The following is a 21,591-nucleotide window of genomic DNA, read 5'->3' as shown; positions in this document are numbered from 1 at the left end:
ATTTGTCTGTTTCCTCATAGATAAGGACAAGATTATATGGTGAATTGCGATAAACCCTAAATAGCACCGAAAAGTGTCAGTACACCGTATAACACATAAATGCAAGTTAATACACCATTTAGCACCAAAATGCAACTAAAATCATAAAACTAATCAGCATTAGCAATAAAAATTAGTTAATTAAATTAATGTAATTTATGTAGCAGGAAATTTTTACGAAAAGTATGTAGTAAATAGATTGAAAAATCTCTTCATTGTTTTTTTTTTATTTTCAACTGTTTTTAGTAACTTATTTTTACATTATGACATTGGTACAAGTTTCAAACATACAAATACTTACAAATTTATTTATATTATTACGAGTAGTGAAACATGCTAATTAAAAATTAATATATTGCAGAAGTATTGTATTAGTACCTATATAAAGGTTGAAATTTTGTGTTATATTTATTTAATAACATATGGTGTGTTTATGAATCAAAAGAATTAAAAAAAAAATTTAGCCAAAATATAAAACCACATAATCTTGACCGAATTCATAGAACATTTGCAAGCCTCCATCATTCAGACCCTTTGGCTACTTTGCACTATCTTGTGCCATGCTTCACCATCTACTTCATATAGACCGAAATGCCCTTGGAAAAAGATTGTGTTGGGATGAAGGAAGGGGAAAGGAGGTATCATGTCAAAATCTGAAACCACGTGATTAAAGTACCATCCTTTCTTTAGTGTGTGCACGATTTTGATTGGCAAACAGTAGGAATCATTCGTAGACACATCGGTATTCACAGTAAAATTAGAATGTTCATTAGACTTTTATACTGTGTATCATTAGCAGCTTTGGTTAGAAAGAGGTGCACTCCCGTGACCAATGAGAATGTGGCTGCTGTATCAGTGAATGTCATTGATTCATCATAAGCTTAAGAAAAAGCTATTGTGGTTTTTGAGAAATATCTTGATGCAGAATTTTTTTTTTGCGTAATACAATTCTGTCTACTCATTCAAAATTAGTGCACTTTACACTCTATGTTCACAGGTAGTTTTAACAAAGCGTGAAGTCATGTATGACCACTGGAAAAGATGAAAGAGAATTTTTGTAAACGTTCTTTGTTGCTACTTTTAAAAAGAGACTCACCTACACCAGAAGAAAAAAAAAACCTACTCTTGAGCACAACCTTCACAATCTTAACTCTATATGTTGTTATTTCTTACAATATTCATTGCATGAGAAATGATAGTAACCGGTACCTCATGAGCACAAACAATTGGTACGTTTTCCAAACACCTTTACTGTATTTTTTTCCGCATGCATGAAACTACACCTCACCTACTCTGATATTCACTTTACCCACTCTTTTATGTTACAGAAACACATCATACCATGTACTATCCATTTAAATATATGAAGCCCTTTTGTCAACTGTAATTTCAAACGTTATGTGTCCATAGCAAATTAATTTTTTTTTTATTCATTACGACTAAAAATAATCTGAAGTACATAACTAAAAACTAACAAATACATGTCTAAATAAGTGGATTTAAGTAATTATTAGTAAAGAAAGTTAAAACTTCTGTAACAGTCAAAGCTCTGAACTTTAGTTTCAGACTTAATAAATTGAATTCTATTTTTGGACGTCTAATATTTCATTTTAAATATTGAGATCTGAGTACATTACAAACTAATAATTTTTTGTAACATGTTTTGTAATTTTCTTAATTTATTTTTAATACTGCTTGAATGTTAATAATTTAATATTGGATTTTCAAATACAAAGTAGGATTATAGAATACGTATTTGAATCGTTGCATTTAAATCTACAATTACAAAAACATATTAAGATGTATGAAGTTATCGCAGGTATATAAACCAATAATTTATCAGTTTGATTTCTTGGGCAAACTCTTCTAGATTCTCAGATCAATACTTGATTTTATTTGAACTCTATTCAGGGTAGCTGATAGTGAATATATTAATCCATGCAGAAAGAAAAGAAAAGAATATACTACCATCAAGGAAGGTTTAAAAATTATTACTGCACATTAAAAAATTACATAATCTGAACAATGAAAAAATTTGTAACCACTGAACATTAAAATATACATTGTGAAAACCAGAGCCCAATACTAATATGTAATTCACTTAGAGTCAACGTCTGTTTCAGGTAGTGTTTTCTATTCAACATCACTTTATATTTGATGTCATCTGAAATTTGAGGTATTTTTTATTTGAGAACATTGTTATTCAAAGAAGAAAGTTTGTATTCATTCAAGGTTTATTGTATTAAAATTCATTTTATGTACGAGTTTGTCTGTTCAAGAAAGTCTTGTATTAAAACTGTTTTATGTTATATCCAAAGCCATCTTGCGGACATCTTGAAATCAGAGTTGTCTTTATTTTTTTTTATATAATCATTGTTGTTTATTTAGTTTTGGGTATTTTTGGGTAGGTACTTAGTATTTTGGATGACTTTAAATTTTGAATTTAAAAATCTGTGCTATTGAACAGAAGATTCAGCTCATAAATAGCTAATTCTTTTCAAGTCAATTTAGTTGATTATTACGTGTTTAAAAAAACAAAAGAAGCAGATATCTAACATTTGGAGTAGACAAAAACTTATCATTCTGTGTTACATTTCTCGCATTGCTTTCAGAACAATAAATTTGATTAAAAAATGTTTTTAAACTTTAAAGTTATTGTTTGTTAATGATGGTTAAAATATTATGTTTTAAGTGATAACTTGACCCAGTTCTTTTGGGATATTTCTTGGGTTTGTCAAAATTGTTTAACTTCTCTAACATATTGTTAGTAAAAAAGAATAAAGTATCACTGTGACTTTTAGTTTTTATAGTGTTATGACATTAAATGATGTTTCATCACGACAGCAATGCTAAGTCTGGCTGTACCTTACAGACAAACCCAGCAAGCCTGAAGGGCCACTCATCGTCAAGGATATCCGCAGTGAATCTGTAACCATTGAATGGAAACCTCCAGCGGATGATGGTGGATTGGAGCTCTCCAAATACTCGGTTGAGAAATGTGATGTGGAGAAAATGGTGTGGATGAAGGTGAGCTAACAGTTCAATTTCATACAAAGTTTCCTCTCACAGTTAACTTTTGATATTTCTAATTTTTTTTTTGTTTATTTTTTTTTTTAATTTAGCTGGCGTTCATGGTTATATATTGTGGGGGTACACGAAGGAATGCCAGGCTAACAAATATGTGGATAATTTTACCTTTATCAAGGTCATTAGAGTTGCATCATCTCAATACTGTAAATTATCCAGGTGTATGTCTGATCCAAAGATACAGTCCACTTTATATATCTTGGGAAAACTTTAATGTGTCATTTAATTTTTTGTTACAGTCCCTATTCAAAAATATTTATCATTATCATCGGCAAAAAAAGAGGCATTAATAGTTTATTTTTTGCTATTATCATCTGGTATTGACAAACAGGCTCAAGCATGTAACCAATGGTAGTAATTCACTAATGATTTCACTAGGGCCGACTGTAGTTTACATTATAGTTGCATTACGCCACATATATTGTCTTCAACAAGGATCCAGAGCTAGTTTTTGGGGTTGTTGAGCCATAAATCCAAATAATACATATTATACACATAATAATTATTAATTAATTTAATGAACAATACCATTTATAAAAGAGTTCATTTCACTTATTAATAATTTTTAAGTTACTGCCTATAATTAAGCCACTTTACTACTCAAACATTTATTCCCTACTAATCATAAAGATATTAAAATTCATGCTTTCTTCTACGAATATGCAAGAAAAAGCCAATTTTTTTAGGTTAAAGATGGCAGGGTATAATTATATAATTAAGGGTGGACTTGGCTTCCAACTAAGGGAGGGGTGGATGACGTGATTTACCTTTTTGTTTTGTTTAAATGGGAGTCCAAAATTTAGGAAAATAAAAGCCCTGTAAATTCCATTTTACCATCTTGAAATGACATTGTAAAAAAATATATATATATAATTTTTTTTTCTTTAAGATACGAACTACTGTTTAAAAAAAGCACAGTAGCACAAAAATTAATAAATTCATTTAATTTTTAAAAAATTAACCAGTTTTATAGGTCAGGTTTGGGCTGGAGAACTGATTTTTTTTTTTTTTTTTCAGTTTTTACTTTTTAGTTTTATGAGAGTTACGTAGGAGTAGTGATTTTGGGGGGTGGGGGGGGGGGGGAAATAGCCCCCATTGCTCCTCCCATAGGACTGTCACAGGGTATGATATTCCTTAATGGATCTCTAGAATGTTTATGAGGGGCTTCCGTGTTGCTCTTGCTCTGGTTTGTAGCCTAAAAAGCGGCGGCGTTCGACCCACCGGGAACGGAGCGGAGCACTAGCGCCGTGTTGTTGCGTGTGGCAGGTGGCGGACGTGGAGAAGGATGTCTCGTCGTACTGCGTGCAGAAGCTGCGCGAGGACTCGGAGTACATGTTCCGGGTGACGGCGGAGAACCCGGTGGGGGTGTCGGAGGCGCTGGAGAGCGACACGGTGACCATCAGGAGCCACTACGACAAGCCGTCGCCACCGCGCGGACCGCTGGGCGTGTCGGGCATGACCCCGACATCGTTCTGCGTCTCGTGGCATCCGCCAGAGTCCGACGGGGGCTCCCCGGTCGTGGAGTACGTCGTGGAGCGGCGGGAGGTCGGCAAGAAGGCCTGGCAGAAGGTGGGTCGCGCACGCCTTGTGCCTCATGCACCTAGTCCCTCTTGCTACTGTGCCTCATGCAGTTTGTGCCTCTTACTACTGTGCCTCATTCACCTTGTGCCTCTTACCACTGTGCATCATGCACCTTTTGCCTCTTGCTACTGTGCCTCATGCACCTTGAACCTCTTACTACTGTGCCTCATTCACCTTGTGCCTCTTACTACTGTGCCTCATGTACATTGTGCCTCATGCACCTTGTGCCTCTTACTACTGTACCTATGTATCTCATGCCTCTAACTACTGTGTCTCATGCACTTTGTGCCTCTTACTTCTGTACCTCATGTATCTCATGTCTCTAACTACTGTGTCTCATGCACTTTGTGCCTCTTACTTCTGTACCTCATGCACCTTGTGCCTCTTACTACTGTGTCTCATGCACTTTGTGCCTCTTACTTCTGTACCTCATGCACCTTGTGCCTCTAACTACTGTGTCTCATGCACTTTGTGCCTCTTACTACTGTACCTCATGTATCTCATGCCTCTAACTACTGTGTCTCATGCACTTTGTGCCTCTTACTACTGTACCTCATGTATCTCATGCCTCTAACTACTGTGTCTCATGCACTTTGTGCCTCTTACTTCTGTACCTCATGTATCTCATGCCTCTAACTACTGTGTCTCATGCACTTTGTGCCTCTTACTTCTGTACCTCATGCATCTCGTGCCTCTAACTACTGTGTCTCATGCACTTTGTGCCTCTTACTACTGTACCTCATGTATCTCATGCCTCTAACTACTGTGTCTCATGCACTTTGTGCCTCTTACTTCTGTACCTCATGCACCTTGTGCCTCTAACTACTGTGTCTCATGCACTTTGTGCCTCTTACTACTGTACCTCATGTATCTCATGCCTCTAACTACTGTGTCTCATGCACTTTGTGCCTCTTACTACTGTACCTTGTGTATCTCATGCTTCTAACTACTGTGTCTCATGCACTTTGTGCCTCTTACTTCTGTACCTCATGCACCTTGTGCCTCTTACTACTGTGTCTCATGCACTTTGTGCCTCTTACTTCTGTACCTCATGTATCTCATGCCTAGGGGCAGGCATTTTTCGCGAAAATATCTGAACGCCTATTATACTGTAACATGGTATATCCACATCAGCGGTTTCCTCCTTGTGATTGGCGGCCGTCTGCGAGAGAAGTCGTTGATATATTTGACCGAGCCACTCAGGACTAGTTTGCTTCCGTATTGGATTACTGCGATTGGTTGAACTGACAGTAGACATGTACCTGAAAGGAACTCGCCCAATCACGAAACACAGACAATGCTACAGTGTTTTAACTCTCAGCTAGTCTCGGAATAATTTCGCGAAAAGTGCATGCCCCTACTCATGCCTCGTAATACTTTGCATTTCAACAAATATGACATTTACTGGTCTGATGATACATACTTTAACACAACAGTATCATTTTGACTGATACATGATGCATAGGGATGGTGATTTTTAGTTTTTGCTAAATAGATGCTAAAATATGCTAAATTATATTTTTTCCGCTATAAAATGCTAAATCTAGACTATTCCGAGATAAATGCGAAATCAAGGTAAAAAACGTAGATTCGTCTTCACTCTACACAATTTATTTACCGATTGTATTTTGTTTCAGTTCAGTATCAAAAGAAACCATCATTTTATGGCGTATTCATCACAAGTATCTTATTATCACGTCATTCACAACTACTATTGTTCGTAAATATTGAATGTAGAATGGCCATCCGTGCCTCGCGATTGTAAACAAAGCAAAGAACAACTAGCTGGAAGATTGTCCGTCATCTTGCAGAGTACAAGTTTTTAGGCCACCATATTGCGACATCTCTACTTAGTTGCGCTAACAAATGTAAGTCCCATTTTCTGGCTGTGTTTCACGTGAAAGCCGCGTTCTTGTGTAGTCTGTGGAAGATGGTGAGTTTACAAATACGTGCATACTCGTGAATGTGTTGTATACTGTTATTTCTCGTGGTAAAAATGGGACGAAACGTCATTTCCATTCGCAATCGCATAAATGAATACAAAAGTGAACAGTTATAGGAAAGTGATACGAATATTTTAATGCACAATTTTAATTTATGTAATCGCCATCTGGAAGGGAAAAAAAAAGATTTACTTGAAAAGCACATTAAATCTGAGGGACATCAGACTGCAAAAAAAAAAAAAAAAAAAAAAGATTCACCAAGAAGTCTGTTGATGGAAAAAAGTCGGTAAAACGGCAAGCAACGGTTTCTTTTTTAAAAATATACTTTTCTTCAGTAATTAAAATGAGAGAATTGGCTAAATTGTGTTTTTTAAATGCTACAAAAGCTAAATTTCAAATTCAAAATGCTAAATGTCATTATTTTAAATGCTATAAATCACCATCTCTAATGATGCACTTTTACAGTATAATAATTTGTAATAAGCATGTCAAACTACTGGGAACAATGCAAATAAATCAAGAAGTATATGCGTGTTTGAAAACTGTACAAATGTCATAATATAACAATAAGTTACTAATACATTTGCAATATAAAAAAAAAATTCCAATCTATTTAGTACATACATTTTGGTACTTAATTCTGCTAAATAATTTACAGCCATTGAATTTTATGTATTAAAAGATTATGTATTTGTAAAGTGAGCTGAATTTTGGTTCAATATTCTGATTAATTTCATGATTTTATTTTGAATTTCGGTGTTACATATATGGTATATTAACAAGCTTTTCAGTGTTATTTTGGCTCTATAGCATCTCACCATGTAATCATGTCCCTATAAATTGGCCATGGCCTATTGTAAAACACCACCTCTGAATTTTTCTGGAATAACTTCAGGAAAACAACGGAAAACCGAAATCAGGATGACATGATCGGGACTCGAACGTGCATCCTCTGGAATGTGAGCCCAGTGACTTAAAACTGCGACACCTCGCTCTGTTTGAAGTCGGTTAAGGTGGTGGAGGGCAAAGAGATGAAGCTCACTGGCTCACAGCAATGTCAGTCACGCTGACTTCCCCGCTTTCAGAAAAACCAGGCTATTGCCCCATCCATAGGCGTGCGCACGGTAGGTGCCACAGGTGCCTTGGCACCACCATTAGGGTTAACATTAACGTTATTTTTTTTACAAGCAGAAATAATACATACTTACAAAAAACCGTATTATTTCCAAAAAAAATATGTTTTCCAATCGTGTCGAGTTACAGATATGTGCTCATAACACTATCAGTATATCAATTATCAATCGAACCAACTATACACACGGAAACAAGCCAGTTGCAATTACTTGTGTTGTACACGCGGGCCGCGGCTACGAAACTTCTGAAATGTAAATACTTCTCATAGTTCTCCTCGAATTACATAGAATGCGCGCTCGGTGTCCACTGTTCACTCCACTCGGCAGGCGCACGAAATAATAGCCGCCGTCCGCCCGGGGTTTATTTAAAAAAAGAGAGAGAGTTTAGTTAGTTAAAAAGATAGGCTTACTCGATGACTTATATGCAGTCGCCGACAAAACATTTTTGTTGTATTCCAAAAGTTAAAACTTTTGCCCACTCTTATTTGTGTATTTTTATTATTTTAATATTTTACATGACTTGATGTAAGTTTTTGGACAAACGCCATTGCTAAGAACGTTTTCTGTTGAAGAAAAACTAATAAATAAAATAAATAAAAATACACTAGAAAGACAAAAAACACACAAAATTAAGCAAACAATTGCTGTTGTCAACAAGAATATAAACACCACAAAATATTCCGAAACAGAAATATGGTCAACAAACAAAGAAAAAAGTACTAAGTGAACAAAAAACACACAAATGATGACAACACAAAAATATTGAAACCAAAATAATTCAGCACAACAGTTGAAACGAGACAAAAACACGACAAAACGAAAAGACAAAAAAAAAACAATAGTTTTACCTAAACAGAAACAAGCGACGTTTCGGGAACTGCTATCTGCTCCCGTCCTCAGGCAGAGACGCACATGGTACGGAAACACAGGTGCGACTCAGGTGAGTCTCTGCCTGAGGACGGGAGCAGATAGCAGTTCCCGAAACGTCGCTTGTTTCTGTTTAGGTAAAACTATTGTGTTTTTTTTTTTTTGTCTTTTCGTTTTGTCGTGTTTTTGTCTCGTTTCAACTGTTGTGCTGAATTATTTTGGTTTCAATATTTTTGTGTTGTCATCATTTGTGTGTTTTTTGTTCACTTAGTACTTTTTTCTTTGTTTGTTGACCATATTTCTGTTTCGGAATATTTTGTGGTGTTTATATTCTTGTTGACAACAGCAATTGTTTGCTTAATTTTGTGTGTTTTTTGTCTTTCTTGTGTATTTTTATTTATTTTATTTATTAGTTTTTCTTCAACAGAAAACGTTCTTAGCAATGGCGTATGTCCAAAAACTTACATCAAGTCATGCACTCCCATTGCACAAATCTTTTAAATAAAGATAACAATATTTTACATATTTTAGGTATGTTACAAAAACTCCCTTCATTTGTTGATTTTAAAACTTAACATTTGAGAATGTTTTATCTAGCATTTATTTGGCATCTTCAGAAAACATATAAGTACGGTTTTTCAAAGCCACCAGCATGAATTCCATGCAAACAATTTGTGCAATTTACTTTATGGCTCAACAAAGCTTAAAACTGTGAATAGTTTAGTAGTTTTCCTGGTGATTATAACGTTCAAAGCCATAATTTGTCATAAAAAATGTTAACATTTTTACATCTGTGTATTTAATGTTTTTGTTCGGAAACACCTTAAATAGCACCATTTTGCGCTTTCAAATCCAAATTTTTCCGGGGGAGTACCCCCGGACCCCCGCTTTAGGCTCGGGGTCTGTGAATGACAGGGCTGTTGTGTAATCTGGCACCACCAATACTGAAGTCCTGCGCACGCCTATGGCCCCATCGGTAGATTCAAGTCTATATGGTGAATTGCGATAAAACCTAAATAACACCGGAACAGCATGTCAAGTCACCGTATAAAGCCAAAATGTAGCACCGAAATGCTAAAACGTTTGTACCAAAGTGCATGGACCAAAAAAAAAATTAAAATTATTTTGATCCTGCATCTCTTGTTGAATCTCTTTCAAGTTATAAATGCTTGCCTATTCATTTTTATTGTTCTGAATGTGGACATTTTAGACAAATTTACTACAGATTATTTTATTGTTAAAATGCAGCATATAAACATTACTAGGGACACCTGTATTTCGTGACTTCATTTCATGTCAAGGTATTTCACGAAACACTGTAGCTTTTTCTAAGAGTCATGGCAAATTGTGAGGGTGCAGCAGTACGACATTCTCATTGGCCCCGTCAAGAGCAGGACGACACCTCTCACCGACCTCAGCCAATAACCACAGGAGAAAAGCTACAGTATTTTGTGAAATACCTTGACACGAAATGTATTCGCGAAATACAGGTGTCCCTAAATATTACACTTCTTTTTTTTTGAATAAGTATTAAAAACCATAATTTGTAAAAATAAAAACAACACCAAGATCTTAATCTCTATCCATCGAGAATCAAACTCGGATGGCCCTCGGTGGGAGTCGAGGGCCCTTGATCGCTGACTGTGTTCCCCGCGGCAGGTCGGGTCGACGTCGTCCCAGCGCCTGCAGATGGAGGTCACGGGTCTCAAGACCAACGTGTCGTACCACATACGCGTGACGGCGAGGAACGAGATCGGCTGCAGCCCTCCGTTCGCGCCAGAAGACCCCATCACTGCTGGCAAGAGGATAAGTACGTATACTTGGCACAGCTCGCTGTCACTTCCCAGAGGTGCAGAACATTACCTGCGTGATCTGAGAGTTTTTAAATATACTGAATCTTTTTAGTGTTTTGTATAATTTTTGGCTTGAACAGCGAAATCCCATGAAGTAAAGAGCACCATGTTAGTTCTTTTATGAATACTTGGCACCATTTAAATTATGTATATTTTTATCTGAAGTGCAATTTTTATACACACATGCCTACAACACTTTCCAAAAATAAACATAGTGAAAATATTAAATTATCATTTTGAAAATGCTATTTTTGTCTAATAAAGAAGTTTAGGAATAGTATGTTAAAGTTACAAAAAGCTATTTCTACTACTAGCAAAAAAAAAGTTTTAGTAAATCGAAAACTTTTCTTATAAGAAGTTACAATTTTAATGACATGATGTCCTGTACCTCCGGGTTACTCATTTGTCCTTCCTTTCATTTCATTATTCAATTTTTTTTATTCATATTGATCTAATTAAAGATTATGGCTCAGTACATGAATTACTAAGATTCTAATATAGTCGACTGAAACAAAAGGTAATCAACCAAGACTGATGGATTTTCTTTTTTGTTTTGAATTCATTTCACTTAAACTGTATAGTGAATAAAGCCCTAAATTTTATCCCATTGGATGGAATAAAATACATAGAAAACTTAACAGCTCTAGACACATCTAACTAACCTTTTTTCATACATGCTAACAGAAATAGATTTACCAGATGAGTAGCATATAAAAAAACTTAAAAACAACAGACAATAAAAAAGAAGAGAGAGAACATTTTTATGTTAATTACTTTTATATAAAGTGTTTATTGATGTGTACGATGCAGAAAATAAAGTGACATTAAAATAAAAATTATAGTCATGTTCTTAATCAACAGAAACTTAAATGCATTTTATTCACATCCGTCATAATTAAATCACTCCCATAAAATTAGTTTTGGACATTTTTTACATATATTTTTCTTTCACTTCTTTTAAAAAACAGAGTGTTCGTAGTTGCTTGGAAAACATGGCCGGATTGTTTACGAGACTGCGAAAAGAGGACATGTCCTGGTAATAAGAGGATATCTGGTAGCGCTAGACGGGAAGGGAACGCCAGCCCTTGCCAGTGGTGCCAACTGCAGGAGGGTAGCAGTTGTATGAGTTTTTTTTTCTTGCAGGTGCGCCATCGCCACCGACCAACTTCACCATAATCGACATCACCAGCAAGAGCGTTACGCTGCAGTGGGGTCCGCCGTCCAGCACAGGAGGAACAGAGCTCACAGGTGATTGGCCGATAGCATTCCTCCTCCCGTCCCCCCCGTCATTCATCTCCTGCCCACTGAGCCTCGTTGGTAGCAACATCGTTACAGAGAGCAACACACATTGACACAGGCAATGGCTAGGGGCAAGGTTTCATAATTTTATCTTTAGGTCAAATTCATTTTCAAAACTAGAGATTTCTGTGTTATTGTTTTTATTTTTTCTATACATTGTCTTTATTCATAACAATAGTGTACTATTCAACAAATATGATACTAAAATATTCAGTGTCACATTATTTTCGGGGAAATACTGTATTATTAGGGACCGGAAAAATTTGTGGGTTCAATGACCTGCAGGATGAACTCCATAGTTCTACGTACACTCTGTCAAATGCCACCCACTCATTGGCTGCTGTCTTGTGAAACGTCCCAACGTAGCAGCCTGTGATTCGATAAAGCTTCGGTCGGGTGTTTCTCATTGGCCCAGAGTCATCCAGGTGAGTTGTGAGCCAATAACAGAGGCAGCACTGAGGTATAACTATTTGTATTTTAGCCTATCGCGAAATGAATTCGCGAATTTTTCCGGTCTATATGTATTATTCATTTTAATATTTGAAAATTTTATTTTTCACGTGGGAGCCTAGTTGCTTGATGTTCTCAAACAATAGTCAAAGAGCACGCCACGCCCTGCTTCTGTGACTGCCACATTCGTGCTCTCGCTCAGGCTACATCATTGAGAAGAGACAGTCGTCCTCGGACAAGTGGACCAAGGTCGCGACGCTGGAGCCGTCTGTGACGCAGTACTGCGTGGCGAACCTGAAAGAGAAGTCGGAGTGGTTCTTCCAAGCGCTCGCCGAGAACTCCATCGGGCTGAGCCCGCCCGCGTGCACGGACCTCATCAGTTTGAAAACGCACGCAAGTATGTGCCACACTTGTTGCCACTACTTATGTCGAGTGCTCTATCGAGCAGGCTAGGGTTTTGTTCTTGACATTTGTTGTTACTCGTAACATGTTCCTATTATTACAACTTCACCAGTATTTTTTTGGAAGTTAGAACAGTCAAACCTCGATAATACAAACCTGAAGGGACCATAATTTTGTCACTTTGCAATAACGATTTTTTTATAATCAAATTATAAAAATAAATTAACCAAAGTTTTTATTTAATTTCTATGTCAAATTCAAATAAAGTTAAAATTTGCACACACAATTTTATACCCCACCAAATGTACTTTCATTAGCATTTTAAAATACAATTTTAGAATGTTATACCTGATACTGAAAAATAAAAATTTATGCTGTGTCACACTTTAAGGATTTAAGACAGAATAATAAAGTAAAGGTTTAGAAATTACTTACAAAAAGACATTATTACTATTATCGTTCTGGAAGAATAAAATTTTTAAGCTTTTTTTGTTTTTTCCGAACATACAGTGAACCAAAGCAAAGGCATCAGTATTATTTTAGTTGAGACTTCAGATTGTTTCTTGACGTTAATCTGGGATATTTGTACTAACCATCCTTTACTACATGTATTTGTTTACCCGTGGAACAAAAAATAACTTTGTATTACTTACAATACTTTTGTATTAAACAAATTTCTTAGCACTATAACTCCTACGGAATTTCTAAGAACTGTGAAAATACTTTTTGTTAATGGGAGTTTTGTACTAACAGGGTATTTACTTTTTATTAATGAGGTTTTGCTTAAACTATCTAGACCAAAGTTTATAACCACTCAGCCACAACACACCAGTGTGTTGTGATATCTCTGTAAGTTCTCTGTAGGTTTGCCACAAGAATTTGATGGATAAATTTTTTTGTATAATACATGAAATAGATAACAGTTTTAAAATTTATTACCTCTTCCTGTGATAGGTTCAGACACAGCTTACTTTCGATAATCCGGCATGTTACTGCCGGATTACTGAAAATGCCGGATTGTCGGGCGGTAACTCCGGCGATCGCTGAATGCTAAGTTGTAGAGCGAATACATCTATAAAATAGTGTTTGGCTGCAAATATTGTCTAGCAGGAACGTGGGGATAAACATTTCAACAAACACAGGCCAAAACAAAACAAAATTCTGCCAATGAATACCTAGTTCCTAGTATGCCATAGTATTTAACATAACAATTTTCATATCCCACTTAACTGTAAACGTGATCTGTGCATATTGCATTAATTGTTATTAGTGATGGGTCAAATCCAAATTTTCCCGAATTACGAATCTCAAAATTTAATCCCAAAGAGTACTTGAAATGAGAAGTGCGCAGATCACTTTTGAGCGATCCCGAATCGCGCCGAACGTTTCCAACTAATCCCAAGCTGCGCAGAGAACTTCCTACTAAAGCTTTGGTACATATAAACATTTTCAACCTTAGCTAAAAGTTATAGGTTTTCTGTTTTAAGTCCACTTAGTTTGATTAAAGTCTGTACATTCCTCGCGAATGCTGTATCATCGAAGATTCCGGGATGTCGGATGCCGAACTTTTGGAAGTTTACTGTACATTAATTTTTTGTTTATACAAAACAAAGTTAACTTTTTTTTTTACGCTCCTTAAGGATGAAATTCTGGAAAATGGTAAAGATAATAATTCTTGTATGTATGTTTATTATTCAAAACCCGCTAAGTTACCTTCGGAGGCAGACGGGTGATGTCACGTGTGTGTGTTTGTGTGTGTGTGTAGCCCCTCCCTCCCCACCCACGGCTCCCCTCGAGATCAGGAGCGTGGGCCACAACGCCGTCGTCATCGAGTGGGGGATCCCGGAGTCGGACGGCGGCTCGCCTCTCGAAGGGTACACCATCGCCATGCGCGACGTCAAGAAGACCATGTGGATGGAGGTCGGCCGCGTGAAGGCCGGCGTGCAGAAGCTCACGATCAAGGATCTGCAGGTGACTGTCGCACTTGCGTGTAGATGTGATGTGAACGGCACCACCATCGAGAGAAACCCAAGGGCCCAGGAGTAAATAACATTTGTCAGCCCCTCCCCTCTCCCCCCCCCCCAAAATATTTTATTTAACGTAACAATTTTCATACCCCATGATACAAAATGTAATCTAAAGTTACTGTAGCCGTAACTACAAACACTTATCTGTGCATATTGCATTGATTGTAAATCAGTGATGGGTCGACGAATCCTGATTTTATGGAATTCAAATCTCTAATATACCCCTCGAATTTAAATCTAGATCTCAACAATAGTAAAATAATGAACACAAAATGAAAAAATATTAACTGTAGTGTTGAAACTTTCAACCCTATAAATGTTTGTTTCACAAATAATAACACATTATAATTTTTTTATATAATTGTTAAAAATACACTGTTTTAGGGAATCGTAACAGGATGGGTATGATGAAAAAAAATTGAAATAGTTAACTTCAGAGGTTCACTGTTGAAATTTTAATTTACCTTATTTCTGCTAATATTTTTCTTCAAATCTTTATCCACAAATATTGTGTTCTCTCATTGGCCAGTTCCTCGAAAATATGATAATAATAATTTATCTTATAGACTTTTTTTAACAAATGTTTTCAGTATGATGATTAGTATAACTGAATGTGCATTTTTTATCTTTAAAAAACTTCATATACAAAAATATGCTTTTTGTTTTTATTTATTGTATGGTAATACGTTTCCACACGTAACAGATTAAGAACCAGTATTTTTTGTATACCTGAGTGCAAAGAGTATGAGAATTTTCTAGGAAATACTGATAGATTGTGGTGCAACTGAATATTTTGGAGTGTTTAGTCACCTTTGGAGTGGTTTTATGTATTTGAATATGTTTTCATCAAAGATGTAATGATATTAATATGAACAATGTCAACCTGTAAATATTTCTTTATTAGCATGTGATGCTTTTGAAACAATAATATTCATATATTGCCATTGATATTTTTACTTTCTTAAATAATTTTTTTTTATGTACAAACAATCTAACAATGTATTTGATATTTTATTTATAAGTACAGTAGAACCCGTTTATAGTGAACCCGCCTATAATGAATTCCCGTTTATAGTGAATTTCCGTCTCGGTCCCGGCAAAATGATGTGAGGTTATGTATTAATTTATTGGATATAGCGCACAACTTTTGTCAATGTTGATACGTTTTCCCGTGTACCACGAACAAATTTTGCCGACATAATGCACATTTATCTCAAATATTTTCATATAATTACAAGTATTTTCACAAAACGTCTATTCTGGATCACATTAACGTTTTTCTCCCCAATATGCTACTCCATTGTCTACTGTTCATAATATAAACAAGTCGTAATCGAGTGGCCTCGGTAGGCTACGTGTAGCCAGAAATGGTGCTCAGTTTGGTGAAAATAAAAAATAGTTTTCCCTGCATAGTTAAAGAATGGGCGAACGCGTGTACATTTAATAAGTTATCAAAATTAAACATAAATTACCGCCACACAAATACGTATGTACATTATAGCAGCAAATTCAATATTTTTACGTCTCATTTTTATCGTTCACGTTTCGGACATTTTGATCGAGTAAGGTTTTTAAGACTACCACTAGATAGAACTCTGTGGACTAAATTTTTCCATAGAAAGTAAGAAATTTTCGTTCCAGCTTTAGCAACTGCGATACTAAATGATACGTACTGATCTTTGATGCGCCAGACTTGTTATTTTTCGTTTATTTACTTTTGACGGTAAAAAGAATTTCGTGTTATTAAGCTGCAAATGTGCTTCAATAAGAAATACGTACATAAAAAAGGGTGAAAAACGCGTTAAAAAACGTAAGGCATTATCTGTGCGAGATAAAGTGGACATTATTAAAAAGGTAGACTCCAACCCCACTGTCCCGCACGTGTTAATATCAAAGGAACTGGGAATTGCAACATCCACATTAAATACAATATTAAACAAGCTGAACAATCTTCTTTCTCAAGCTGCGAATACGTCACAGAGTATTAAACGCCTGAAAAAAGGAAAATACGCCGATGTCGAAGAACCATTAATAGAAAGTTTGTACATGTGTAGTGTATTAAAAATAATATCTGCATTTGCTCATAAAACTGTTGCTTTGAGTATTTTCATTCGTTCTTTTCTTGGCTTAGGCCTATGTGTAGTTAAGATTATGCTTTTGAGTATGTATTGCCAATATATAAGTTTTCCCAGATATAAAGTTTCCCCTCTATAGTGAACATATAAACTACTCCCTTCAGATTCATTATAACAGGGTTCTACTGTATATTTATCATGTCAAGTATATATCACTGGCGAGTACTGAAAGACTCACTCACATTTTTTATTTGTTACTGAGTAGGTCCTACTTACGTACTCAGAAACTTTTATAAGTTTCTCAAATGCAAAATAGCAAAGCTTTTTTATTAGAAATTAATTAAGTAACCCCCATCTGGTTTAAAGAGAAATATCCATATCTAGTTAAATTTTAAATTTAGGTACTGTTGAGACCTAATTCATAGCCAGTCCAAACACCTTAAATATCACATAGTTGTTCATGTATGTTTTAAGGACTCAGTAAAAGTAATATTTTTAATTTTGAAAGTACAATAATCACAAATTAAATTATTAAGTATATGTTGAGGGGGGTGGGGGAGTAACACTATCATTATGGAACACTTCCCAGAATATTATCCTGGTTAAAGTATGTACTGTTGAAACTAAAGCTGAAATCTGTTAAATTTTCTCTCTATGGAGAAGTTTAAAGAACCATGGACTGATCACAGCATTTCATTGCAGGAGAACCACGACTACCTAATACGCATTTACGCTCGAAATGAGGTTGGTTCAAGCGACCCTCTGGAATCAGAGGAACCATTCACCGTCCTTCGAGCAACTGGTAAGTGAGAAATTTTGCAACAGTTTTACTTAAAAAAAAACACAATACTGTAGAAGGTCTTTAATCCAGCATGTTTGAAACCACGGCCGTGCCAGATTAGCGATTTGGCTGAATTATTAAATGTAAATATAGTTTCAACTGGAATACAAAGTGTGAGAACTTGAAAATGGGAATATAACCCACAAGAAAAAAAAAACAGGAGGAACTGCACTGAAACTAAAACTGACAACAGTAAGAATAAACTCTGAACGAACTAAAGACGTTAATGTAACCTGGAAGAACTAGGAACTAGGCTTCTTTGGATACTGTTTTTTTTTCTCCCCTCCATTTGAATAGAATTTTTAATCAAATCACACCATATTCACACAAATTGCATATATTTCTAATTAAATATTAAAATACAGTGAAATTTTTTTTCACACTTCACAGGCATCTGTGAAAAATTGATCTCAAATTCAGTAAAGTAAAAATGAGAACAATTTATACATGAAACCTACAAAGAGATAAAATAAACAAAAATTTAATAAAAGGTAATGCATATTCTTAATGCAGTAAGTATAAAAAGTTTTAAAGTTGTTTAATTGATCAGGTTACATACATAAAATATATTATTAATAATAATTTCAAATCAGAATAGTTATTTGTTAAATAAAATAAAAAAAGTGTGACTAATGTTGCAGTATAAATCTAAATTTTTTAATAAACAATCTGTGAGGCACATACAAGTTAGGTACATGTTTTTCAATAATTTTTTTTGTGAATGTTGCCAACATTCCGTAGGCGTATCTATTGGTGACAAGTAATTAAAATAAATAAATTATTCAATTTGAAATGTTGAGTCAAATATCAAAATATTTTCGAGGTCATGCAGACCCATACCAGCAACCAAGGTCAGCAGCCAAGATCCACCGAAAAATCTGAAAGTGCGTGGATTACAGAATGTCCGAACAATAGAATACCAGAATAAAGACCTTTCGCTGTACTTTGTGTTTTAAGAACCCTACCAATAAATAAAAAGAAAGGTATTCCAATGAAAATTGGTAATAGCATTCTCAAAAATAATGTTTTGAGCCACACTTAGTAAGGGATTTCTTTTTCTTGCACATCTTCTGCACGTTCAAAAATATTTACACACATTAAAGATCCTTATTAAATATATAATGTTTTAAATTTAATTTTTTTTCAAATTGTTGGTAATTTTTCATGTTTTTAGTTGGGTTTTGGTGCTGATGGTGCATAACTTACATTTCAGTGTTATTTTTGTTGTATTGAGGTGTTTTAATTTTATCTCAAAATACACCATTTAATTTTGCTCCTTGGCTCTGATGGACCCGAAACCCCCTCCTGCAAGTCTACGAGACTTAAGGGTGTGCCTCCCATTTCAGGTCATGATTTTATATTTATATTAATCACTGATCAACTTTTAGACATTTTCAATTGTTTAACTTCCACGAAATGAAAAATATAAAAAAGACTCATTTCATGTTTCTTGGCTGTCAAAATCGTAACAAATTTGAGAATTTTGAAATGCCAGATAAAATTAATTAATATTTTCTGAAAGAAATTCAAACCATTTCTTGAAGTAGCCAGTGGCATTGTAGCTAAACCTAAAAAGTTTCATTTTTTCAATAAATTAAATTCTCCTTGTTTGTACAACCCGAAAACGTTAAAAATGTAACTTTGGCAGCTAATTATGCAAAAAGTATGCGCTGTATATATTTTTCATTTCGTGAAAGTTAAACAATTGAAAAAGTCTACAAGTTTATCTGTGATTACTGTAAATATAAAATCTTAACCTGAAATGGGAAGCACCCCCTTAAAAACCTTCAGTCAACTCAATTTGAACGTGTTGCGTGCAGAGATGGAGCTGGTGGAGATGGATAAGCTGGACACGACGGCCCCGACGCTGAGCTTCAGCACGGAGACGACCACGTCGTGGATGCGCGAGGCGAACATGGACGCCGACATCCGCTCCTACGCGCGGGGCTGCCTGCTGAGGCGCGACGAGTACTTCTTCCGCATCTGGTACTACGCGCGCCAACTCTTCAAGTAATCTGCGAAGAAAAAAATTTCCACTCTAGTCAGTTTTTTTTATCAACGAAATTAAATGTAAAAAAAATGAAACTTACGGGATATAGATAGGTTATATTTATTTTGTTACACTTTTTTTTTATGAAATGTATATATTCAAAGTTTAATTTACATATTCTTTGAATGGTATATGACATTAGCTGATGTAATTTGTACGTATACTTTCGTGGAATTTTGGTACGTAACGTGTATTACTTTTTGTTGAAGCACGGGCTCTATGCAGCCTCTACAAGGAATAGTTTTTTTGTTACGCTGTGTAGAATAATACACACAATGTATACTTTTCGAGACACTTTGGATATTAACTGGGAACAATATGTTGTATCCAATTTGTATCTGTTGTACGTTTGAGGTCTTGTTGCCACCCAAAGTATTTTGCTACCTCTAATTTTAAGATCCTAAAAAACCCCTGTGCAAGGCAAAGCTACGAGGCAACGAGTACTTAAGTGGGAACAAAACCTTAATTGAATGGAGATGTTTTTATCTCCTCATATGGACCAAGACTGATATGTAAATAAAAATAGGACTACTACTTTTCGTAAAGTAGTTATATTTAAACGAGTAAGTTACGAAAAGGCTCCAACTGTGTGTGAGCCTTTCGTGACTGCAAAGAGAAACATTTTATACTGAGAACTGTACGATTAGCTGGTAATGTCGAATCCTCACAAGAGTCCCCAAGTATGTTGTTTGTTAGTTTGACAAATATTCTGTATAGAATACTGTGATATATTGTTATGACTTACTGTATAGGTGTAACCGTATTGTAATGTTTTAAATTTTGCATGCTTCATTCCTTTAAATGGAATAGAAAAAAAAATGTTACTTTAATTAATCTGGATTATAAAATTATTATTAACTTATGAATATTAACTGTCATCATATAGATTTGTGGTTTTCAGTTGTGGAGACGTAAATATAGGTGCAAAATAAATCTTTTCAACACTGGAAACCATCAGATTTATGTAATGACTGCTTAAATTGGTTTGAAATAAATTTTCTCATAATAAACATATAATTTGAAGTAATATTGTCTGTATTTACTTGATGATCAGCACATACCTACATTTCCCTAACAGTATGAAAGCATATCTTATAACAAGCATAAATGAGAATAACCCTGACATCTGTCGAGTCCCCCATGGTCCCTGGGCCTGCTGTTGCCCATAGCGTCTGGTCCTGGCACCAGTGCAACAAAGTGCTTTAAGTGTGTTTGTGCAGTGAGCGCGCCTGGAGTCGCGGCCCTGGCAACCATGACGGCAGCTGCCGACCTGGACGGACAGATACCCAGACTCGTCCGCTTGGGGCCGGAGGGACCCGAGCCGCTCCGGATCCCCGGACGAACGAGCGAGACCTACTGGCGCTGGTGGACACTGCTGCGAGCCACTCCTACATTGCGGTGCACCTTGTTTCCAGTACCGAGGTAACACCCTGCCCAGGAGTGGAGTGCAAGCACGACGACGGCCACTAAGGTAAGACTCAACATCAGGGACCATGTCAGTCACACCGAGGTCCTAATGGTGCCTGACCTGCGGGAAGAACTCATCCTGGGGGCTCCATGGCTTGAGCAGATGGACGTGACTGTAGAGTTCGGTGCCTGGTGACTCCATCTCACTACGCACGGACGCTGGAAGGTCTGGTGTCCACCGTCTCCCCAACCAACTCCCCGCTATTCAATCATCCAACTGGACGAACTTCGGCACAACGTGCCCAGGAAATATGCTGATCTGATAAAACATGTGCTGGAGGGCCAGCCCCAGGTCTTCGCCGCAGCAGAACGATTGCGGCGCACCACCGTTAATGAACATGGTGCCAAACAAACCACCTTACGAGAAGGTGTTTGGGTACGGGCTCCGCGGGCAGGATGCTATTCAGAGACAGATAAGTGAAATGCTGCGTGACGGGGTTATCGAACCCAGCACCTCTCCCTACAACCCACAAATAG

The 21,591-nt window shown here is 36.1% G+C and overlaps 2 protein-coding genes across 10 annotated transcripts in view; one reads left to right on the top strand and one right to left on the bottom strand.

Annotated features, from left to right (window-relative positions):
- Positions 1 to 20,125, top strand: part of LOC134538265 (titin) — a 358,395-nt gene extending 338,270 nt beyond the window's left edge. For all 9 annotated transcript variants that reach the window (XM_063379416.1, XM_063379425.1, XM_063379423.1 and 6 more), the window contains 8 exons: positions 2,912 to 3,066; positions 4,393 to 4,695; positions 10,310 to 10,460; positions 11,647 to 11,751; positions 12,455 to 12,649; positions 14,420 to 14,625; positions 17,459 to 17,558; positions 19,418 to 20,125. In XM_063379416.1, the coding sequence (XP_063235486.1) occupies positions 2,912 to 3,066; positions 4,393 to 4,695; positions 10,310 to 10,460; positions 11,647 to 11,751; positions 12,455 to 12,649; positions 14,420 to 14,625; positions 17,459 to 17,558; positions 19,418 to 19,611 (1,409 nt within the window). In that variant the 3' untranslated portion in view covers positions 19,612 to 20,125. The remainder of the gene's footprint in view (positions 1 to 2,911; positions 3,067 to 4,392; positions 4,696 to 10,309; positions 10,461 to 11,646; positions 11,752 to 12,454; positions 12,650 to 14,419; positions 14,626 to 17,458; positions 17,559 to 19,417) is intronic.
- The window catches only part of LOC134538267 (fatty acid synthase-like), a 124,503-nt gene continuing 121,144 nt past the window's right edge, over positions 18,233 to 21,591 (bottom strand). Inside the window, exon 32 of the mRNA XM_063379431.1 lies at positions 18,233 to 19,612. Within this exon, the coding sequence (XP_063235501.1) occupies positions 19,587 to 19,612 (26 nt within the window). The 3' untranslated portion in view covers positions 18,233 to 19,586. The remainder of the gene's footprint in view (positions 19,613 to 21,591) is intronic.

The sequence above is a fragment of the Bacillus rossius genome, chromosome 13 (assembly GCF_032445375.1).
Source record: "Bacillus rossius redtenbacheri isolate Brsri chromosome 13, Brsri_v3, whole genome shotgun sequence".
Taxonomy (NCBI): Eukaryota; Metazoa; Arthropoda; class Insecta; order Phasmatodea; family Bacillidae; genus Bacillus; species Bacillus rossius.
This window is presented reverse-complemented; position numbering and strand designations above follow the sequence as displayed.